This window comes from Cucumis melo, chromosome 1 (genome assembly GCF_025177605.1).
Source record: "Cucumis melo cultivar AY chromosome 1, USDA_Cmelo_AY_1.0, whole genome shotgun sequence".
NCBI classification, from domain to species: Eukaryota; Viridiplantae; Streptophyta; class Magnoliopsida; order Cucurbitales; family Cucurbitaceae; genus Cucumis; species Cucumis melo.
Window position 1 is genome coordinate 25,681,644 of NC_066857.1, and position 23,639 is coordinate 25,705,282.

General features: G+C 36.4%; 1 protein-coding gene across 3 annotated transcripts; it reads left to right on the top strand.

The window, feature by feature from the left end:
* Positions 1–129: 129 nt before the first annotated feature.
* On the top strand, positions 130–16,035 carry LOC103497556 (sm-like protein LSM2). 3 transcript variants are annotated; one of them, XM_008459795.3, is made up of 4 exons: positions 130–295; positions 482–640; positions 3,276–3,354; positions 6,852–6,942. In XM_008459795.3, the coding sequence occupies exons 1-4, from the start codon at positions 293–295 to the stop codon at positions 6,914–6,916; spliced, it is 306 nt and encodes a 101-aa protein (XP_008458017.2). In that variant the 5' UTR covers positions 130–292; the 3' UTR covers positions 6,917–6,942. The 3 variants fall into 3 exon arrangements, with proteins under 3 accessions (XP_008458017.2, XP_050935859.1, XP_008458018.1); XM_051079902.1 differs by having other exon boundaries at positions 3,276–3,351; XM_008459796.3 differs by lacking the exons at positions 3,276–3,354; positions 6,852–6,942 and adding an exon at positions 15,701–16,035.
* Positions 16,036–23,639: the final 7,604 nt, after the last annotated feature.

Here is a 23,639-nt window from a genome sequence, read left to right on the forward strand (position 1 = left end):
ATAAATATAAATTAAATGATTATTTATTACAATCGAGTGAGAATTTTATTTATTTATTAAAGAAATGACTTATAAATATACGTGAACTAACGTTAATTTCTTAAATTTAGAATTTGCGAGTTATAAAAAGTCCAAAAATTATTTTCTCCTTGAGATAAGATAACATAATAATCTAAATCCCAAGGAGGTATGTTTTCTCGATTGATAGCTCAGACAACTTTTAAACATATACCGGTTGTCGATCGTCGAGCGCAGATAAAGTGAAGGTTGGGATCTCAAACCTCCAGTGAAAATGGTAATTTCTCCTTCATTTGAGTCTTCATTTCCATTAGTATAAGGTTTTCGTTTTTGTTAATCTTACATCAGGGCACAAGGTGTTGCTTCTTTTTTTTTCCTTCCTTCTAGTACCTCAGATCCTTCATGGTTTCTTCAATATTTGGTTTAGATATGTTTGGCCTTTGATTTGGGTTTTGTTTGGCAGTTATTTTTCTCATACTTCAAGGATTTGGTGGGCAGAGAGGTGACAGTTGAGTTGAAGAACGACCTAGCAATTCGAGGAACTTTGCATTCTGTAGATCAGTATCTCAACATCAAACTGGAAAACACGAGGGTTGTCGATCAAGAAAAATACCCTCACATGGTATACAATTTTTTTACATGCATTATATTTATGTGATATATTTGATTGATAACTTTATCCCCTCACACATTCTAATGTCCTGTGCTTTGGCAAGGGTAGCTTCGATATTGTGTCACTTTCTTCAATATTTACCATTTTTTATAGGCACCCCTTCTCATTTCTGCCTCTTTGTAGTATCTGTGTTCCTTTGATTCTAATAATTGGAAGGTTCTCTGGCGAGATGTATGATGTGTGGTTATGGTTCATAGATTATTTGTACCATTGTTTGTTTTCGTCGCCCTAGAATTTTATGGTGCCTGGGTTGGAGGGGCCAACAACTGAGTTGATAGATAACTCTATTATGGCCTAATCCTCTTCTGACATTCTCACCATTTTCAACTCCTTTTCTTCTTAATTCATATCTTCTACAATCTTCAGTTCTTTATTGTCAACCTTTACTATATACATTCTAAGCTCTCTTTGCTCTTTGACCTTGCACTTATGATCACGAGAGTATTTCTCATTACATCGAAAACAAAGGCCTTTTTCTTTTCTAGCTTGAAATTCCACATCACTTAGTCTCTTCAAAGGCCCTTCTTTCTTCACTTCTCTAGCTGCATTTCCCCTTAGTGTGGTAGTTCTCATTGGAAATATGGTGTTGCCTTTATTATTGTTTGAGCTTGCAGTGATGTTTGATTTAAGAAAGGATGAGGATGGTGTAGAGTACTTACCTCCACTATAGTCTTTAAGATTTGCTTCATTTTGGATGATCTCTCGATTTTCTACAAGTTGAGCAAGCCGTATCATTTAGGCTAGACTGATCGGTTGACAAAACTCCACTTCGGCTTTGATCTATGGCAGTAGACTGTTCATGAAGGTTTCTTCAATTACTCAATTAGGCAGATTTGATGATGGCGCCATCAGTTTATCGAAATGGTTTCGATATTCTTCAGACTCTTGTCAAATCCTCAAAAATTGTCCGTATATCGATCCTTCTCTTGCAGATTGGAATCGCACGAGTAGGCGTTCTTTCAAATTCGGCCAACTTGTAAACTTTTCCTGCTCTTCTTGTGCTCTGTACTAGTTCAGAGTTGGCCCTTCAAAACTAATGGTTGTGTTAGAATTAGTGGGCTTAGCCCATTGGGAAGATTTACCCTAAATATTCTTTCCTTTTTTGTCTCTTTGTACTTTTCTATTTATTCTCCTCTTGTACCTATTGTATGATAATTAGAAAATAATACAACTAAAAACATCGTGGTTTTTCTCCCGGTTCTCGGGTTTCCACGTAAGTTTGGTTGTGTTTATTGCTTTCAATATAGTATCAGAGAGAAGCAATAACGAAACCCTAGAAACAAAGTTTAGGAAAAATCGAGACCAAAATAGAAGCCGCTGCAGACGCAGCTGCCACCGCAGTTGTAGCCATCATTGTAGCTGCAACCGTCGCTGCCGTTGATATCACCATGGAAAAATTGCTCCAAAGGATTCAGACGCTGCCGATCTATCCAATGGGCCAACCCTCGTCGCCGTCCGCGTAACCTTTGACCAGAAACAACCTCACACGCCGCCTCTGTCGGGCGCGTGGGCCCATGCGTCGTTGTCCGTTAATCTCAATGCCCATCCCATTCAATTCTACGCGCTGTCGCCTGTCCAACCATCTCACCCTTCCGGTCATCTGTCGCTGCACGGGCCGCCCATCGCGGTCGGACAGTAACCTGCAAAACTGTCAAATTTGTACAGCAATGCAAATCTGTCAAATCTGTACAGCAATGCAAATCTGTCCTTCGACCCTTTACAGCAACCTTTATTCTATAGGAATGGGGTTGACTAACTCCATAATAGATTGGGGATTGAAGCGGGCGAGTCATCAGCACCCTCCGGTTATGGATAACCATATGTTTGTAGTCTCGGGATTAACCAAACCTACAGGATAGCTGTTTTTTAAGTTGGTACGTCCTCGACACAGTCTAAATCGACTGATCTATCGATGTATTCCAAGAACCTGATAATTTTGCTTCCTAATATGCCTTCAAATTATATAACTAACTCTGCTGCCTTTAGTGCTCGATCCTTGACCCATGATAATTAAGAGAATAATGGGAAACCAATTCTCGTTTGTGAGCATTGCAAGAAACAATGGCATACCAAGGATCAGTGTTGGAAACTCCATGGTCGGCCACCAAGAGGTAACAAACGTTACTCCAATGAGCAACAGAACTCAAGGCGTACTGATGTTAGGGAGATTGCCAGCACCTTTCAGCCAACTGGTCCTACTGCTAGCTAGACTAGCTATCCTACTCTAAGCGCCATTACTCAGTTAAGTATGTCTGAGTCCTTTGGCCTTATTAGTGTTGATAGGAAGAATCCTTGGATTTTGGACTAGGGGGCCACAGATCACTTGATAGGTTTTTTGAAGCATTTTGTCTCTTATATCCCCAGTGCCAATAATGAGAAAATCCAGATAGCCGATGACTCTTTAGCCCCGATTGTTGGGAAATGACAAATAATTCTCTTTGACGGTTTCTCTCTTCAGAATGATTTGCATGTGCCTAAGCTTTTTTACAATTTGTACATTTCTTACAATTTGTTATCTATCAGTAAGATCAGTCGTGAGCTGCACTGTCAAGCTACTTTCTTACCTGAATCTCTTTGCTTTCAGGACTTGAGTTTGGGATGGACGATTGACACTGCCTGGCATAGCAGGAGACTTTACATCCTTGATGATCATACCTCCAGTAGTAGTATCTCTAGGACTAGTTTACAGTCTTCCTATTTTAGCACTTCTGAACATGACTTTATGTTATGGCATTTTCGGTTGGGTCACCCGAACTTTACTTATATGAAATATTTGTTTTCCCGTCTCTTTCCTAAAATAGATGTCTCCTTGTTATCTTGTGATGTGTGCATTCGGGCAAAACAATATCGAGTTTCTTTTCCTTCACAACCATATAAACCCACACAACCGTTTACCCTTATCCATTGTGACGTTTGGGTCCCTCCAAGGTCACCACCTCATCTGGAAAATGGTGGTTTGTAACTTTCATTGATGATTATACCCGTCTTACCTAGGTCTACCTTATCACCTACAAATCTGAAGTTTTCTCTATTTTTCAAAACTTCTATCACTCAATTGAAAACACAATTCCATAAAAAATTGCTATTCTTTGGAGTGGTAATGTTTGGGAATTTCAAAACCATAACCTTAGTGAATTTCTAGCCTTCAAGGGGATTGTTCAGCAAAACTTGTGTGCCTACACTCAACAAAATAGAATGGTCGAGCGAAAAAACCGTCACCTTCTGGAAGTAGCCCGTTCCCTTATGTTTTCCACTTTCCTTCCTTCATACCTGTAGGGAGATGCTATTCTTACAGCAACTCATTTAATCAATAGAATGTCTTCTTGTATCCTCCACCTTTAGACTCCTTTAGAATGTCTTAAGGAGTTCTACCCCTCTACTCATCTTGTTTCTGAGGTTCCTCTTTGTGTGTTTGGGTGTACCACTTATGTCCATAATTTTAGCCCTAATCAGACCAAATTTACCCCTCAGGCTCAGGCTTGTGTGTTTGTTGGGTATCCTCTTCACCAACGCAGTTATAAATGTTATCGCTCGTCGTCCAGGAAATACCGTCACTATAGATGTTACTTTCTATGAGGATTGGCCCTATTTTCCCATTAGCCATCTTCAGGGAGAGAGTAAGTGAAGAGTCTAACAGCACCTTTGAAATTTATTGAACGTATTCCTAGTACTGTGTCTGACATTGATCCTCATCCTATAATCCTACCCACAAACCAAGTTCCCTGTAAAACGTATTACAGGAGAAATCTTAGAAAGGAAGTTGGATCCCTTACTAGTCAGCCACCGGCTCCGTATTACAGGTACGGAAAACCCTGTTGAACCTTGTATTAATAGTACAATGAGTGAGAATGACAGGTCTGATGTTGCTGTTTTTGAAAATATAGGACAATGGTGATGAGATTGAAGTCAGAATAGGAACCAGTAACAAGTAAGGTACTAGGTCCTGTACAAAGTACTCCATATCTAATTATGTGTCATACGAGAATCTCTCACCACAGTTCAGAGCCTTTACTGCCAACCTTGACTCTACCACAATACCGAAAAATATTTACATTGCTTTAGAGTGTCCTGAATGGAAGAATGCTGTCATGGAAGGGATGAAAGCTTTTGAAAAGAATAACGCTTGGGAGATTTGTGCTCTACCTAAGGGAATAAGCCTGTAGGATGCAAATGGGTGTTCATTCTCAAAAACAAAGCAGATGGAACACTTGATAGCCACAAAGCAAGGTTAGTTACGAAAGGATTTACTCAGACCTATGGTGTTGATTATTCAAAAACTTTCTCCTGTTGCTAAGTTGAATATTGACCGAGTCCTCTCTGTTGTTGTAAACAAAGATTGACCTCTATATTAGTTAGATGTTAAAAATGCTTTTTTGAATGGAGATCTAGTAGAGGAGGTCTACATGAGCCTCTCGCCAGGCTTTGAAGCCCAGTTTGGTCAGTAGGTTTGTAAACTCCAGAAATTCTTATATGGTTTGAAATAGTCACCCAGAGCATGGTTTGACAGATTTACTACATTTGCCCAGTCCTAAGGGTACAGTTAGGGATATTCTGATCATACTTTATTTACAAAAGTTTCTAAGACAGGGAAGATTGCAGTTCTGATAGTTTATGTGGATGAAATCGTTTTGTCTGAAGATGATCAGGTAGAAATTAGTTAACCTAAGTAAAGAATGGGTAATGAATTTGAAATCAAGGATTTGGGAAATCTGAAATATTTCCTTGGAATGGAGGTGACCTGATCTAAAGAAGGCATCTCCGTGTGTCAAAGAAAATATACCCTTGATTTGCTAACTGAGACAGGTATGTTGGGATGTCGTCCTGTTGACACTCATATTGAATTCAACTGTAAACTAGGAAGCTCTGATGATCAAGTTCCAGTTGATAAAGAACAATATCAGCGCCTTTTGGGTAAATGAATTTACTTATCCCATACTCGTCCTAATATTTCCTTTGCTGTGAGTGTTAGTCAGTTTATGCAGGCTCCCTATGAGAAACACATGGAAGCTGTCAAAAGAATTATGAGATACTTAAAAACGACACCTGGTAAAGGGTTGATATTTAGAAAGATAGATAGAAAGACCATTGAGGCATATACTGACTTCGACTGGGCAGGATCTGTTGTTGACAGAAAGTCTACCTTCGGTTATTGTACATTTGTTTGGGGCAATCTTGTAACTTTGATGAGTAAAAAGCAAAGTGTTGTGGCCAGGAGCAATGCTGAAGCCGAATATAGAGCTATGAGTTTGGGAATATGTGAGGAAATTTTGCTCCAGAAAGTCTTGTTTGATCTTCATCAGGAATGTGAGACTCCATTGAATAAGCTATTTTGTGATAATAAAACTGCTATTAGTACTGCTTACAACCCAATTTAGTATGATAAGATCGATTGACATTTCATCAAAGAAAGACTTAACAGTGGGAGCATATGCATTTCGTACATCCCTTCGAGCCAACAGGTTGCTAATATCCTCACCAAGGGACTTCTCAGACCAAACTTCGAATTTTGTGTTAGCAAGTTGGACCTCATTGATATTTAGGTCCCAACTTGTGAGGGAGTGTTAGAATTAGTGGGCTTAGCCCATTGGGAAGATTTACCCTAAATATACTTTCCTTTTTTATCTCTTTGTACTTTTCTATTTATTCTTCTCTTGTATCTATTGTATGATAATCATAAACTAATAAAACTAAAAACATCGTAGTTTTCTCTCGATTCTCGGGTTTTCACGTAAGCTTGGTTTCGTGTTTATTGTTTCAATAGGTTGCAATGATCATCTTCTCGAAATCTGTCAATTTATGAATCTGGAAATATCGGTCTGCATGGAAGAGCCACGCGTCCGGGTCGTCGCCGTTGAATATATTAACATTTTGACTTTTTTGAACTTATTCCGATCGTTCTTCTCTTCGTTCTTCTTTTGATTCGGGTTAGGTTCTAATCAATTTTGTTATCTTCGAATTCATTTTGTTGGTTGATCCTTCTGATTCCCGAGTTGACGATTGTTCCTTCATGATTCCTTCTATATATTTCAAAATTAATTGTTGCTGATGTTGGTTTTTTCGTTCTGTAAATCGATCTTCTCTAAATGCTTCGTTATCTTTGCTTTAAGTTATGGTATTCGCTGTAATTCCGCTTGAATGTTGGTAATCTCTTGTTTGACAGCTTCAAACCTTTCTTCAGCCTTCTTCGCCATCTTTTGTTTCTTGCCCCAGATGAACAGTCTGTGATGGGACCCTCTCTTGTATTCAATCAAGTAAGTATATTATTGATAGCTAATCTCAATTACAAAGGGAAACTCTACTCTTTTTGTTGTTCTATCTCTCAAGAATGAACGAAGATTTCTCATGAAATTCCACACCGATTCTATTAGGCTAAGATGCTATTTAAACTACTCTTGCCTAACTACTTTCCTAACTGACTTTCATTACCAACTCGGCTAACAGATTACAACAGACTTTTATTAATAGACTTAACTGTCTTTTTATTGGCTTTTCTTCCTTCCGCCCTATCTTTGGATGATACGGGTCTATCAGTCTGTCTCAACCATCTCCACAAATCTACTATTCGTTCACCAACTTTGCAAAGATAACAATTGCCTAATCAATTTTTATACTAACAAATTTACCATTTAGGACAAAACTACTAGCAACCTTTTATTCCAAGGCCCTAGTGTGTCTTAGATCAGAAAAATTCACCAACAGCTCATACTGCAACCCTCTAAGATCTCCTCCACCCTATGGCACAAATTGTCTCAGCCATCCTTACACACAAGTATTAAACACAGTTCTACATTCCTTAAACCTTCCCTCTTGTACAAAAACCTGCACATGTGAATATTGCTTATATGGAAAAATCATTCACACTGATGTACTGGGTCCTGCCCTGAAATATCAATAAATGACTTTAAATACTATGTCTCCTTTGTTGATGATCTCACCTAATATATGATAGACCCCCACCCTTATATTAGTACAACTGTAGAGGAAAGAAACATATAACAAATTAGTTAGCCTAATAGTTACTAACGATCAGATAAATAGTTAGGCTGTTACAGAAATCTGTTACAAAAACAGTTAGAAAGTTAGTTAGCAGAAAAGTATAAGCACATGAATACGAGAGATTATATATGAGAAGTTTCATGAGAGAAAGTTCCTTTATTCGTTCTTGAAAGACAAAATAGCAAGGAAGTGAGTTTGATATTGTAATTCATTCATTACTATCAATAAAGCAAGATTACCAATTGCTTCATAAGAGAGGATCCCATCATATTGGTATTAGAGACTGTTCGATCTGGGCAAGCGATGAAAGATGGGGAAGAAAGCTGAAGAAAGATTTGAGGCTGTCGAACAAGAAAGCATCAACATCCACACAGAATTGCAACGAATACCAGAATTAAAAGTAAAGATCATGAAACATTTAGAGAAGATTAATCTTCAGAATGAAATCAACATCATCAACAAATGATTCTCAAATATATAAAAGGAATGATGAAAGAACAATCAACCTCAGGATAATTCGAAGGATTGACTAGCAAATTGAAAGCAAAAATCACGGAATTAGCCAAAGAACAGAACCCGAATGAAACAGGAAGAGAAGGATAACGATCGAAACAAATTTAAAAAAGTAGAGATGTTAGTTCAACGGTGAGGATCCGGATGGTTGGCTCTTCTGCGCAGATCGATACTTTTAGATTCATAAGCTGACGGATTCAGAGAAAATGCTTGTTGCAACCATTAGTTTTGAAGGACCAGCTCTGAGTTGGTACAGGGTACAAGAAGATTGAGACAAATTCACAGTTGGGCAAATGTAAAAGAGCGCTTACTTGTATGATTTCGATCGACAAGGGAAGGATCGATATATGGGCAATTTTTGAGAATTCGACAAGAAACTACAGTAGAAGAATATCGAAACCATTTCGATAAGCTCATGGCACCATTATCAGACCTGCCAAATCGTGTGATTGAAGAAACATTCATGGGTGGTTTATTGCCGAGGATTAAAGCCGAAGTTGAATTCTGTCAACCAGTTGGCCTTGCTCAAATGATGCGACTCGCCCAACTCGTGGAAAACAGAGAAATCATTCGGAATGAAGCAAATTTGAAGGGGTATGGTGGAGGTAAATATTCTTCATCATCTCCTTCTACTATTAAAATAAATGATAGTAAAAACAATACAGTGTTTCCTATAAGAACTGTTACGTTGAGAGAAAACACAACTGGAGAAGTGAAGAAAGAAGGACCATAAAAAAGACTGATGCAGAATTCCAAGCTAGAAAAGAAAAGGGCCTTTGCTTCAGATGTAACGAAAAGTACTCCCACGACCATAAATGCAAAGCCAAATAATAGAGAGAGTTAAGAATGTATATGGTCAAGGCTGACAATGAGGAATTCGAAATTATAGAAGAGACCAACTATGAAGAGAAGGAGCTAAACATGGTGAAAGTAGTAGAAGAAGACCAAGCAATAATAAAATTATCTATCAACACAGTTGTTGGGCTATCTAAACCAGGTACCATGAAAGAGAGAGGAAAGATTAAAGATAGAGAAGATGTGATACTCATAGACTGTGGTGCCACCCACAAATTTTATATAGAGAAAGTAGTTGGTGAATTGCAGTCAACAACCAAGGATACTTCACACTATGGAGTAATCCTAGGATCTAGAGCAGCAGTTAAAGGAAAAGGAATCTGTTAAGCTGTTAAATGAATGGAAGATAGTAGCCAATTTCCTACCACTTGAACCGGAAGGAGTAAATGTGGTCATGGGAATGCAATGGCTATACTCCTTGGGCAACACTAAAGTAGATTGGAAGAACTTAACAATGACTTTTCTACATCAAGGAAACAAGATAATCATTAAGGAAGATCCTAGTCTAACAAAGGCAAGAGTGAGTCTTTAGAAATTAATAAAATCATGGGAAGAATCCAATCCAAGCTTCTTGGTGGAATTTCGATCGATGGAAGGGGAGAGCACCTCATCAGAAGACAGTGAAAGAGAAATTGAAGAAGTATTAAACATAGATGAACCAGTGGCGGTAGTATTGAAGAAATATGAAGATGTCTTTACTTGGCTCGAAAATTTACTACCACAGAGGAGTATAGAGCATCACATCCATCTAAAACAAGGTACCACTCCAGATATGTTCATCAACAGAAAAATCAAATGGAGAAACTTGTTGAGGAAATGCTAAAATCAGGGATCATATGCCCCAGTAACAACCTTTACTCTAGCCCTGTCTTATTAGTAAGAAAAAAGGATGGAAGCTGGCATTTCTGCGTTGACTATAGAGCATTAAACAACGTCACTATTCCTAACAAGTTCCCAATACTTGTGATTGAAGAATTGTTCAATGAATTAAATGGAGCTACATGGTTTTCCAAAATTGACTTAAAGGCAGGTTACCACCAAATCCAAATGAGCAAAAATGACATCGAAAAGACAGCATTTCGAACCCATGAAGGTCATTACGAATTCATGGTGATGCCATTTAGATTAACCAATGCATCATCAACATTCTAATCCTTGATGGATTCCATTTTCAAGTCATACCTAAGAAGATTCACACTTGTGTTCTTCGATAATATATTAATCTACAGCAAGGATTTGGAATCACATTTGCAACACCTGGGGCTAGCTCTACAAGTACTAAGGGAGAATGAACTATATGCAAATCAGAAAAAGTGCAGCTTCACGAAAACAAGAGTGGATTATTTGGCCATATCATCTCTGGTCAAGGAGTACAAGTAGACTCGGAGAAAATTAGAGCAATCAAAGAATGGCCTATTCCAACAAATGTTCGAGAAGTCCAAGGCTTCTTAGGACTAACAGGCTATTACAGAAAATTTGTGCAACACTATGGTTCGATAGCTGCCCCATTAACACAACTATTGAAGATACAAGGATTCAAGCGGAATGAAGAAGCCCAAGAAGCATTCCAAAAGCTGCAGAATGCTACGATGACAATACCAGTACTAGCCTTGTCGGACTTCAATGCTACTTTTGAGATAGAGACAGACGCTTTAGGTTATGGGATAGGAGCAATGTTAAGACAGTCTAAACATCCCATGGCCTACTTCAGCCATACTTTAGCATTGAGAGACAAAGCCAAACCGGTATACGAAAGAGAGGGGCCGTAGTCTTGGCAGTTCAAAGGTAGGGACCCTATCTACTTGGTCGAAAATTTGTAGAAAAAACAAATCAAAGATCACTAAAATTCCTGTTGGAACAAAGAGTGGTTCAACCCCAATATCAAAAATGGATAGCATAGCTCCTAGGCTACTCATTCGAAGTGATATATAAGCCCGAATTGGAAAATAAAGCAGCAGATGCTTTATCATGCATGCCTCCTATAGTACATCTTTGTAGTCTCAGAGCCCCAACACTAATTGACTTGGCAATAGTCAAGACAGCAGTTGAAAATGATGAATGGCTACAAAAGATCATGGCAGAATTAAACACAGGAGATAACATTGAAGAAAGCAAGTTCTCGATACAACAAGGCATGCTGAGATATAAAGACAAACTAGTAATTTCAAAGACATCCACATTAATTCCCACAATCTTACATACCTACCATGACTCTATTTTTGGTAGGCACTCGGGATTTCTAAGAACGTAAAAAAGATTGACAGCATAACTATATTGGGAAGGGATAAAACAAGATGTGAAGCAATATTGTGAAAGATATCTGATCTGCCAAAAGAACAAGTCCCTAGCTCTCTCACCTGCAGGTCTATTGCTACCATTAGAAATTCCAAACAGTGTTTAGAGCGATATCTCTATGGATTTCACTGAGGGCTTATCGAAATCTAACAACTTTGAAGTCATCCTAGTGGTAGTTGATTGCTTTAGCTAATATGGACATCCTAATGCTTAAACATCCTTACATTGCCAAAATAGTGGTAGATCTGTTCATTAAAGAAATTGCGATGCTACATGGGTTCCCTAAATCTATTGTCTCGGACAGAGACAAGGTGTTCTTAAGCAGCTTCTGGAAGGAACTCTTTAAGATGACAGGCACGAAGTTGAATCACAGCACAGCATATCATCCTCAGTTTGATGGGTAGACTGAGGTAGTTAACAGAGGAGTTGAAACATATCTATGTTGTTTCTACGGAAAGAGACCAAAGGAGTGGACTAAATGGCTTCATTGGGCAAAATACTGGTATAATACGACATACCAGAGATTCATTGGGAGTAACGCCATTCCAGCCGTCTATGAAAGATTGCCACCACCATTGATCTATTATGGTGACCGAGAGACGCCAATTTCTAACTTAGATGAGCAACTCAAGGAAAGGGATATTGTCCTAGGAGCATTGAAGGAACATCAAAGAATAGCCCAAGAGAAAATAAAAAGAAATGCAGATCAGAAAAGAAGAGAAGTGGAATATATGATAGGAGATGTGGTCTTCCTAAAAATAAGGCCCTACGGACAAGTGTCATTACGAAAGAGAAGAAATAAAAAGCTATCTCCTAAGTTCTTTGGCCCATATAAAATTGTGGAAAGGATTGGTCTAGTGGCTTATAAACTGGAACTACCAGAAACAACACTTATTCTCCTGTATTCCACGTCTCCCAGCTCAAGAAGATGATAGGAGAGCATCAAGTAGAATCAACAGAAATGCCCTATCTGACCGAAAACCATGAATGGCTAGCTGATTCAAAAGAAGTCTATGGATACCTAAAGAATAAGATTGCTAGATGGGATGTATTGATCAAGTGGAAAGGATTATCTTGAAATGAAGCAACATGGGAAGACTATGATGAAAATTCAATAAAGATTTCCCTAGCTTCACTTCGAGGACAGGGTGAATTTGGAGAAGGGGTGTAATGATAGATCCTCACCCCCTATAATATATCAATGTAGCCGTAGAGAAAGAAACAGATAACAAATTAGTTAGCCTAGTAGGCTGTTATAGAAACAGTTAGAAAGTTAGTCAGCAGAAAAGTATAAATAGCACATGAATACAAGAGATTAGATATGAGTAGTTTCATGAGAGAAAGTTCCTTTGTTCATTCTTGAAAGACATAATAGCAAGGAAGTGAGTTTGATATTGTAATTCATTCTTGCTATCAATTAAGCAAGATTATCAATTGCTTCATAAGAGAGGGTCCCATCAATATACCTAGATTTTTCCTATAGCAACTGATGTCTTTAAACACTTCAAACCACCGGTAGAAAATCAATTCTCCTCCCGCATCAAAACTCTCAGATCTGATGGAGGAGGTGAATTCATCAACCAAAATCTATCATCCTTGCTCACCACAATTGGCATATCCCACCAAAAATCATGTCCTTATACCCCTCAACTAAATGGTGTAGCCAAAAGGAAACACCACCATATCATAGAAGTAGCCATCTCCCGAATGACCCGTGCCTCTATCCCAACCAAATTCTGGTCCTTTGCCTTTGCCACAGTTGTGTATCTCATAAACAAACTCCCCTTAAAACCTTCAAAATAAAATTCCCTTTGAATGCCTATTCAATCAACCTCCTGACTACGAACATCTAAAAATATTTGGTTGTGCCTACTACCCTTTACTAAAACAATACAATTCCCATAAACTCTAACCAAAAACCTCTCCATGTATCTTCCTTGGCTATCCTCTAGATTACAAAGGATACTTGTATTACAATATGAGCATTAGAAAAATTTTCATATCTAGACATGTTATCTTTGATGCGACTGTTTTTCCCTTCTCAACAATAACCCCACAAAACAGTATCACAAAACAAAACCCACGAAACCCCGTCAAATACCTTTATCTCTGTTCCTAAAAGACTCCCCATCTATTCCTAATGTGAGTAATGAAAATGCATCCCCATCTATACCAACAATCAGTCCTTCACAAACAGATGAGTCCTATCTAAACAGTGAACTGAATACTGAAACTGAAATGGGCATAAATGCACCCAACATAAACACAAATGCTCATCCAATGCAAACCAAAAGCAAATCTGGTATCTCAAAGAAGAAAGTCTTTGTTGTTGCAACACATCTTTTTAAAAATTTTGTTGATGAAAATGAACCAAGCTCTTACACCCAAGCATCAAAAGAGTTAGTCTGGCAAGCTGCAATGAAAGAAGAATATGATGCTCTACTGAAACAAGGAACATGGAAACTCACCAATTTACCACCAAATAAATCAGCCATTAGATGCAAATGGGTATACAAAATAAAGACATCCCGGTGGAACTGTTGCTAGACATAAAGCAAGGTTAGTTGCGAAGGGATACCATCAATAGGAGGTCATAGATTTTGAAGAGACATTTCGTCCAGTTGTAAAGAGACCTACTGTCTGGATAGTTCTATCTTTAGCAGTACATTTCAAATGGAAACTAAGGCAACTTGATGTCAAAAATGTCTTCCTACATGGCGAACTCTGTGAAGAAGTTTATATGCAACAACCATAAGGTTTTGTTTACAAAACAAGACCAAACCTAGGGTGCAAGCTCCAAAAATCATTATATGGCCTCAAACAAGCCCCTCGAGCTTGGTTTGAAGGCTTCACAACTCACCTACTGACACTTGGCTTTAATGCTTCCAATGCCGATAGCTCATTCTTTGTTCGAAAAATTGGAAAATCAACCACTTATCTCCTACTTTACGTAGATGACTTCATAATAACAGGCAATAACCAGCCATACGTTGATGTGTTAATAAGTTGGTTGCAGTAGAAGTTTGATATGACTGACTTAGGAATGTTGAAATATTTTCTGGCACTCGAAATTTTGAGGAATTCATCTGCATCCTTGTCACATAAACAAAATATGCTAAGGATGTATTACAAATGTTCGCAAACCATTTAATGCTCCAATTGCTATACATTCCTTTAGTGACGAACCGGACAATCCATGTTCAAACAAAGATGCAACAACCTACAAAACTATTATTGGAGCTTTCCAATATCTTACCTTTACTCGACCAGACATCACCTTCTCAGTAAGCAAACTATCATTGTTCATGCAGTCACCTGCCCATTGCCATCTCATAGCAACCAAAAGAGTGCTAAGATGCATCAGCAGAACCACTTTGAAAGGGATACTCTTCAAAAAAAATCCAGTAATCCATTTGGTAAATGCATTCTCAGATATTGGGCAGGAAACAATCTTGACAGAAGGTCAACCACATGCTTCATCATCTACCTAGGAGATAATCCAATATCATGGGCTACCAAAAAGCAATCCACTGTATCTTGGAGTTGAACAGAAGCTGAGTATAGAGACCTTGCAACAACAGCTTCTGAAATTTTTTGGATTCGACAACTCTTCCAAGACTTGCATGTATTTGGAAGAGAACCTCCTATCTGCCATCCAACTTGCTCATAACCCAGTCTTCTATGGTCGAACCAAACACAGAGAAGTGGACTTGCACTTTATAAGGAAAAAAGTTGTCCGAAATGACATTACACTGTTGTACATTCCCTCAACAAAACTTGTTGATATATTCACAAAACCACTCACTATCGATCGCTTCCACACTCTTCGATCCAAACTCATGCCTTAAGCCTAAAGTGCATCAGTTTGAGGGAGGATATTATCATGTATAATTAGCTGTATACAGTTTGATTTTAGTTATCTTTTTGTTATAATTTACCGTTATTCTGTTTTCCAAATTGTACTGTAAAAGAGTATTATAAATACTCTTAAATACCAGCCGATAAATCAACGAGAAAACAGCTCAGTTATTGTCCATTGGTTTTCACTTACCACATCCTTCATTAATTCTTAGTTAAACTCAAAAAAGTAGGAACAATTTTTCTGAAAACGACTTTATGAAGATCGTAGTAGAAAGAAATGTTGGTTGCTGGTTATTTAGTATTGGTATAAACTCTTATTTCTCCATGATCAAGAACATCTGTTAAATCAATTATTTCACGATGATTTATCCAGCCTTCTTAAATTTACTTAGCCCCTCCCTACTTCCACCCACCCACCCATTTTGTAATCTGAACGTGTATTTATGTTTGCGTCGTTAGACTAATGGAGTTCAAGTTTTCTCTTTTCAGCTTTCTGTGAGAAACTGTTTTATCAGGGGATCGGTTGTGAGATATGTTCAACTTCCACCAGATGGTGTTGATATCGAGCTGTTGCATGACGCCACTAGGCGCGAAGCTCGGGGTGGCTAATGTCACTTTGTTTGTAAGTTTGTATTGAATCACATGGAAATTATTAGAGTGCACTTTTTAGCATACTGCAATGTGAGACAATTAGAATCTTGTACATTCTGTTCAAGTGTTCTCGATCAAAGAATCCAATGAGATTCTTCTGTTCAGCGGGTAATAGTGAAACCAAGGGTTGGGGCCTTCACAATGACCAAAATGTTGTTATGCTTTTGGATTCACTTTTGAATTATTCACTTTCGAATAATTTCATAAACAAGTAGATGCTAGTAGAGATTAACTTAAAAAGAAGTCAACTAACATGTACTACCGATTTCTCGAAAGTCAAAAGTATAAAGATTAAGAAACTTGATAGAAGATTGACAAACATTGAATGAAGCTGGCTTTTTAACTAATTCTATTTAGCTAAGCATAGCTCTGAGTATTTGAGAGGCCAATGGCCTTGAAGTAAAAGTATTTTAACTAATTCTATTTAGCTAAACATAGCTTTGAGTATTTTGAGAGAGTGCAGTGGCCTCGAAGGGTAAGTACTTCAAGGTTGGGGACTTCCCTGGCCTCATTCTCACATGAACATTGGTGGGGTAGAGATCTCTTTGTCAAAGCCCTTAGGCTTTAGGTGGAGCATTGGTAACAAAAGGAAATTTTTTATTGACCAAGCTCCCTGGATAGAGAGGGAAGGGTTCTGATAGCACTTGAAATTATATATTTACTATTCAGGCCTCAGCCAAGAGAGTTCTAGATCTCCTACCTCTCTTCAATGCTCAAACAGCTACAAAATTTAGATAAGCCAGAAATCTACGTAAACAAATCTTCTAAGGGTCCAAGACGAGTCACCAAAGACATCTTTCATTCCTCACATACTTACATTTATTTTCCTCCCCTCTCGGTTCTTTCTTTTTCTTTCGCTTCTAATAATTGGAGGCCTGATAGGTTCCATGTTTCCCTCCTCCTTAGAGTTGATTGGAAAGATAGTAGGGTATTATATCTTATTAGTGCAAACGCAGATTGGAAGGAAACAATATCAGGTGTTACCTCAGTTGATGTGGATTATATCCTTAATACCCGATTGGGATACCGTCAAGCTAAAGGTAAAATTGTTTAGAGCTTGAATTGTAAAGCTTTCTTCTTTGCAAGAAGCGCTTATCACTTATCAGCTTGTGATGAATTTAGCCTACAAGGGCTGGTCTCCTCTTCTAGCTACAATATTCCTAGAGCAAAGATTTGTGCTTTGACAATCATCATGAACGTTTTTCCTCCTTGATTCCAACCAAGGAAAGCATAGGCATTACGGGAATTCATTTTAATCGACAATGTTGCTTTTGTAGGACTTATGATTGTGAGGAATCTTCTAGCCATGTCATTTGGTTGTGTGTTTTCCTCTATTTGGAAATTCTTCTTTCCTTCCTTATTGGCGTTTTTGGGTTTGGATAGGTTTGTGGTTGGGTTGAAGGAATTTTGGATGTTAGAGATGAGAGGGGCAGATGAGTTGTCATCATGTGGCAGCTTTGGTCTTATTGCAATTCCCTTATTTAAGATCGTTATAGAATGGATTTTTAGGTTTTCATTTTTAGGGTGGAGAAAGAGTTAGCAGACCACTAGTGTTTTTGGGTTCCTAGACATGCTTCTTTAAGATTGTGCCTCTTTTGGGATCATCATTCTTAATTGTTTTCCTATTTCTTTTTATTAGATTGTATACTTGGTTTTTCATGGACTTTGATATCATATTAGACGAGAGCTTGCATCTCAAACCCAACTAACAATAGAGGAGTCTCCATAGTAGTTCATCTATTTTATAAAAAGAATTAATGTGAGGTTCCTTATTTTTTTTCAAATCTGAGAGTTTCGACGGAGTTCAAATAGTAAAAAAGGACTTCATGTGGTTTTTTCGAGACTTTCGTGAAGCTCCTGTTGGGGTTGGTTTCAAGGTAGTGGATAGGAAATGGTTGATCAAAGTTTTTGAAGGTCTGACAATTTTAGAAGGCTGGAGAAGTATTGAAGATAAATTTTCTTTTTCCCTCTTGGAGGTTGAGTCAGTTTTGTTTAGAGTTCATCGAAAGCCTTCAACTTGAAGGCTCAAATTGTTTCGAATTAAATTATAACTGCTAGAGTTTGGTGGATTTAAATTAGTGTTTACCCTAAAACACAATTAGCTAACTAACTGTAATATGTACTTTAGTGCCAATTTAGAAAGCATTGTGTACAAAATAGAATTTTAAATAAAAACAAAAGTCTTATGCTAATATATACATTACACACCATTTTCATGCAAAAATTGACAATTTCTAGGCTCAAATTTGAAAAAGCTAACAAATAATATTATGGTCCATACAATTTAGTAACCGTTAATAAAATCGATATCAACACTAGAGGAAATTAACATCCGATTGAAATTACAAAAAGAAAATTAAGAAAATGGACAAAGCAATTTACTTTTTATTTTGAAATTAGAATTGTCTTCTTGTTTTTAACAAGGACAAAAGTTGGAAAGTGTTAAATAAATTAAAATTTACAACCACATTTAACTTTACAAGAAAATATATTTGGATTTTCTTTAAATGGAAACTTATTACTTTTTTATTTTTTAAAATAAACATTGCATAGTATTCAACTGTGTTAAACCTCTAAAAAAAAGCATGAGAGAAGTCTCGAAATTAAATAAAAATTGTTAATTTTGATGTAAAATACAATTAGATAATTTAAAGGAAAATTTTCATAAATATAACGAACTATTAAAATATTTACGATATGTGTAACAAAGTTTATAGACTTAGTCATTTTTTAAATATTTTAAGTTTACACTTCCATCTTTTTCTCTTTTGCGATTTTGTCGTCCTCCTCCTTTACTCTTTTTTTTTTTTAGGTGTGATTTCTTCCTTTCTTTCTACCGTCTTTTTTATTTTTCTTTATTTTTTTTATGCATTCATGCTTCTTTCTTTTTTTTTTTCTTTTTTTTCGTTCATTGTATGCATCCTTTTTTTCCTTTCTTTTTTAAATTAGGGTAACCAAATCTAAAAAATGGTATATAAAGAATCTTGAAAAAAATCGTTTAGCCATTTAGATTAGGGTAACCAAAACTAAAAAAATTGTGTATAAATAATCTTGAAAAAAATTGTATAGTCAAATTTAAATAATCGTGTACCAAAATTTTAAAAAAATCAATTTTAAATGGTCGTGTACCAAATTTAAAAAAAAAAGTCGTTTAAATTTACGGTAGCCAAATATAAACGATCGTGTAACCATAAACGATAATATATCAAATTTTGAAAATAAATCGTAACCAAATCTAAATGAATGTGTAACCAAATATAAACAATCATTGAACCCAATTAATTAAACGATTGTGTAACCAAATTAAACGATATAATTGAAAAAATAAATCTAAACAATTATGCACTAAACAATAGTCAAATCTAAACAATCGTATACCAAATATATTACACACGTTATTAAATATATTATGTGCATTGTTGACAGGACATTTTTCGTATTTTCCATAGCGAGCGACTTTTTCCATTTTTGGAATTGTTCTATATCGTATAAATATTTTGTCATTTTGTTATATTTTTTAAAAGATCTCTAATTAAAAGATATATTTTAGTGTCAGCTTAAAAAGCATTGTGAAATTAAATTGTACAAAATAGATATATAAATAAAAACAAAAGTCGTATACTAATATACCTTACACACCATTTTTCACCTCAAAAAGTCCATATTAGCACATTGGCAATTTCAAATTATAAAATCTAGGTTCAAATCGGCTACAGAATTTCACTTTGAAGAATTGTGAAAATAGCAAATATGAGAATAGAAAAAAGAAAAAAGATTATTTAGGTTATTTACTCGAACTTAATCCATATTTACATCTCAACATAAAATTCAAGTCTACTCAAAATAGTCTTGAGATCTTAGTTTATTGAATTTAAGATTATAGTATTTAATTTCTCAATAACGACTTTATTGAATAGAATATGATTACAAACTACGAATTTTAAGATTCCAATAAACTTTTACTTGAACTAAAACTCCTAATGGGATGAAAATATTTGAATTTAATCATAAGAGAGACTGATACATGAGTATAATAAAGATACGAATATAATAAACTATGACACATGTCCAATAAGTCTCACACTTGTCCTAGTTTACAAATATCGTAGACCTAAATTCTGTAGATGGCCCTCAAACACTTTAGCCATGCTGACTTCCCTCAATCTACTTCTCAACACTCCAAAATCTCCTCTCAACAATTCAGTAAAATATTGGCATTTTTCAACCATTTCATTCAATCTTTGGTTTACACGATCACCTTATCGTTTCACCGTGCCTATGCAGTCAACTCGAATCTGCCATGTACTGACAATCGATATTGAAACTTCAACAGACTAAGGCAGTTTATCAGACACCGAAACTTGATCTCTACCTAGAAAGTGGTTAAAACATTTTGGAAGAGTAAGTTATAAAGCTTAGTGAGTGACTCAGTTTAAAACTATAAATTTAAAAACAGGAGCACCTGAAATCTTGACAAATATAAATGTATAATAGTAAAAATAGCATTCTTAAATACTCAACATATATGTCATTGAAATCTAGTAAGGCATATCAAGTATATCAAAACATTTAACTAACATGACAAATCTACGTTGGATAGGGCACACCCAGTACAACCAACATTTACAAGCTCTAAGATGCAGTGGGACCTGCCCAACACTCCCATCATCTTTGTCGTAGTGAGATCCATCCAGTACTCACAACATCATTGTTACAGAGTACACTCAACGTCAACAATACCAACGTCAAGAATCTAATCTTTGTGCACACAATACCATATAGCCTCAAGCTCAACATTTCAGTCATGTAATTAACGAAAACATCAAAAAATCATACAAAAACATTAAAACATGTCTGCTATCTTTATCTTTCGTAAAGTTCAAACTTACTCAGGTTGTTCGTGGAAAACTAAAAATCTAAAAACATTACTTGCTTAAAATGATTTGGTTTTAGCTACTTTTCAGAAAATCGATAATAAGGTGTTCGTATGTAAATTTCATCATAAAACTTTTCGAATGAACTTATGCTCGAAATCGAACATAGAAATCATGTACCATTTATAGAAATATAATCATAGATAACGGTTTAGAAATCTGTTTGAAATTTGTTTTGTCACTCACTGTCTTGAGTTAGATCTATAATCTGTAAGCTCAGTTTAATTCTTCTTGACCTGTCAACAACCAAACCGAGTATTAAAACCCTAAATATTCTGGTTCTCTAAAGATAGCCTTAACAAGTCGCACTAAGGATAACGTTCACGAAATCAAAGCTTACGAAATAAATTCTTATTTAAACAATTTTTTGTATTTTTCAGACTTCTAACACGAACTTCAAATGACCATAACTCTCTCACTACTTAACCAAAATTAGTGTTCTTTATGTCAAAATCTTCATTTTAATGTCATCTAGAATTTACCTGAAGACATTTAACCCACATTCCCAATCGAAAATCTCATAAACATCACGGAATAAAACTACTCCAAAATTGCGCACTCTACGAACCTTTTCAATCATAATTGGCTCTCAACATCTTCATAGAAGTTATAGGAAATTCAATAAGCTTTCCGACCATATTAATTAGAGGTTTAACTCAACGTATACACACCGAAAAATTCAAAAAAAACCCGAGGATATCTGATTTCGCGTGAAAAACACTTGTTATGCCTTCTCTATCACATATCACTCAATTAACAACAAAATTAACTCAAAAATCCTTCACAAAAATTGTTCAAAAATGAATTATCTTTTAGGACATTTAACATGAATATATTTCCTTAACATTGATACATGAAAAATATCATGTATTTGAGTAAGTTCTGTTGGCAATTCACGTCTATAGGCTACTGGTCCCACACGTTTTGTTATCTGATAAGGCCCAATATACCTAGGACTTAACTTACCTTTCATTTCAAAACGAATAACACCTCTCCACGGAGATAATTTCAAAACGAATAACATATCTACATAACTTTTTTGTCGATCTTGGGCTATTCTCAGGTTTTCTTTGATTAACCTAATATTGTTTATCATAATCTAAACCAATGCAGGACTACTAGTTTCCGCTCTCCCACTTCATTCCAACATACAGGAGTTCTGCATAGTCTGTCGTATAAGGCCTCATATGGTGTCATACTGAAATGATTTGAATAGTCCATTCAAACTGACCATCCATCTGGGGTTGAAATGATGTACTAAACTTTAGTCTTGTCCTCATTGCCTTCTGTAAACTAGGCCAAAATTTAAAAGTAAACCTTAAATCCCTATCTGAAACTATAGACACTGACACTCCGTACTGACTCATAATCTTGTCGACATATAATATAGCTAGCTGATCTAACGTAGATGTCGCTCTAATCGACATAAATCGTGTTGTCTTGGTGACTGTCTATTATTACCCATATATCATCATGTCCACTGGATGTACGAGGTAATCCAAATAGAAAATTCATAGTAATATGCTTCCATTTCCACTCTGACATTGGCAAAAGATTAAGAAGTCCTCCTGACCTCTATCTAAATGGTTTCACTTGTTGACCGATCAAACATCTATCAACATATTTAGCTATCTCTTGCTTCATTCCAGGCCACTAATAAGTCTTCTTTAAAGTTCTGTACATCTTGGTGCTACCTAGATGCATAGCTAAGCTGAACTGTGAACTTCTAGAATAACATCCTTAAACTCACTGATATTCGAAACACATAATCTTCCCTGTTTAACAATGGTTCCATCTGTTCTCAATTCAAACTCCACCTCTAAGGCTTCCTTGAATTTACCAAGCTTCTTTTGTAAATTATTTTCCTCTGATTGTCTTCTCACAATCTCAACTACTAGAGAAGACTTGACTTGAAATTGAAGAGACTTCTTGAATCCTCTGCAGTCACTACTGCCTTGGAACCTCTTACTCACTCAACAAAGATACTCGAATACTACACAAAGCACTCTTTGAAAGTCTTGACTTCCTACTTAACACATCTACTACTACGTTAGCCTTACCTGGATGGTACTTTATAGTACAGTCATAATCTTTAATCAATTCTAGCCATCACATTTGTCACAAATTTAGCTCTTTCTGATCAGAAATATACTTTAGACTCGATTTGTGAAAATATGGCACTTTTCCCCGAATAAATAATGTCTCCAGATCTTCAGTGCTAAAACAATTGCCGCTAGCTTAAGATCATGAATAGGGTAATTACACCCATGCTACTTCAACTGCTTTGAAGCATAAGCTATTACCTTCCCATCTTGCATAAGCACACAACCTAATCCTTGCCTCGAAGCGTCACAATAAATCACATAGTCCTTCCATGTTACAGAGAGTGCCAGAATAGGTGTTGTGACTAATTTCTTTTTTAATTCCTGAAAACTTTGTTCATATTTATTTGACCACTCAAACTTGGCATTCTTCTTTGTCGAAGTTGTTAAGGGTAACACCAATCATGAAAATTCCTCAATAAAACGTCGGTAGTATCCTGCCAAAACCCAGGAAACTACGTACTTCTGTCGCACTTGTTGGTCTTTCCCAACTGACAACCGCTTCCACTTTTTGCGAATCAACACTAACTCCTTTTGTTGAAATTACATGTCCCAAGAATACTACTTTTTCCAACCAGAACTCACATTTGTTGAACTTAGCATACGGCTATTTATCACGTAGAATCTGTAGAAAAATCCTCAGACGTTTCTCATGGGCTTCCTTGCCAACTGAGTAAACTAGTATATCATCAATGAACACGATCACAAACCGATCTAAATACTAATGGAAGATCCTATACA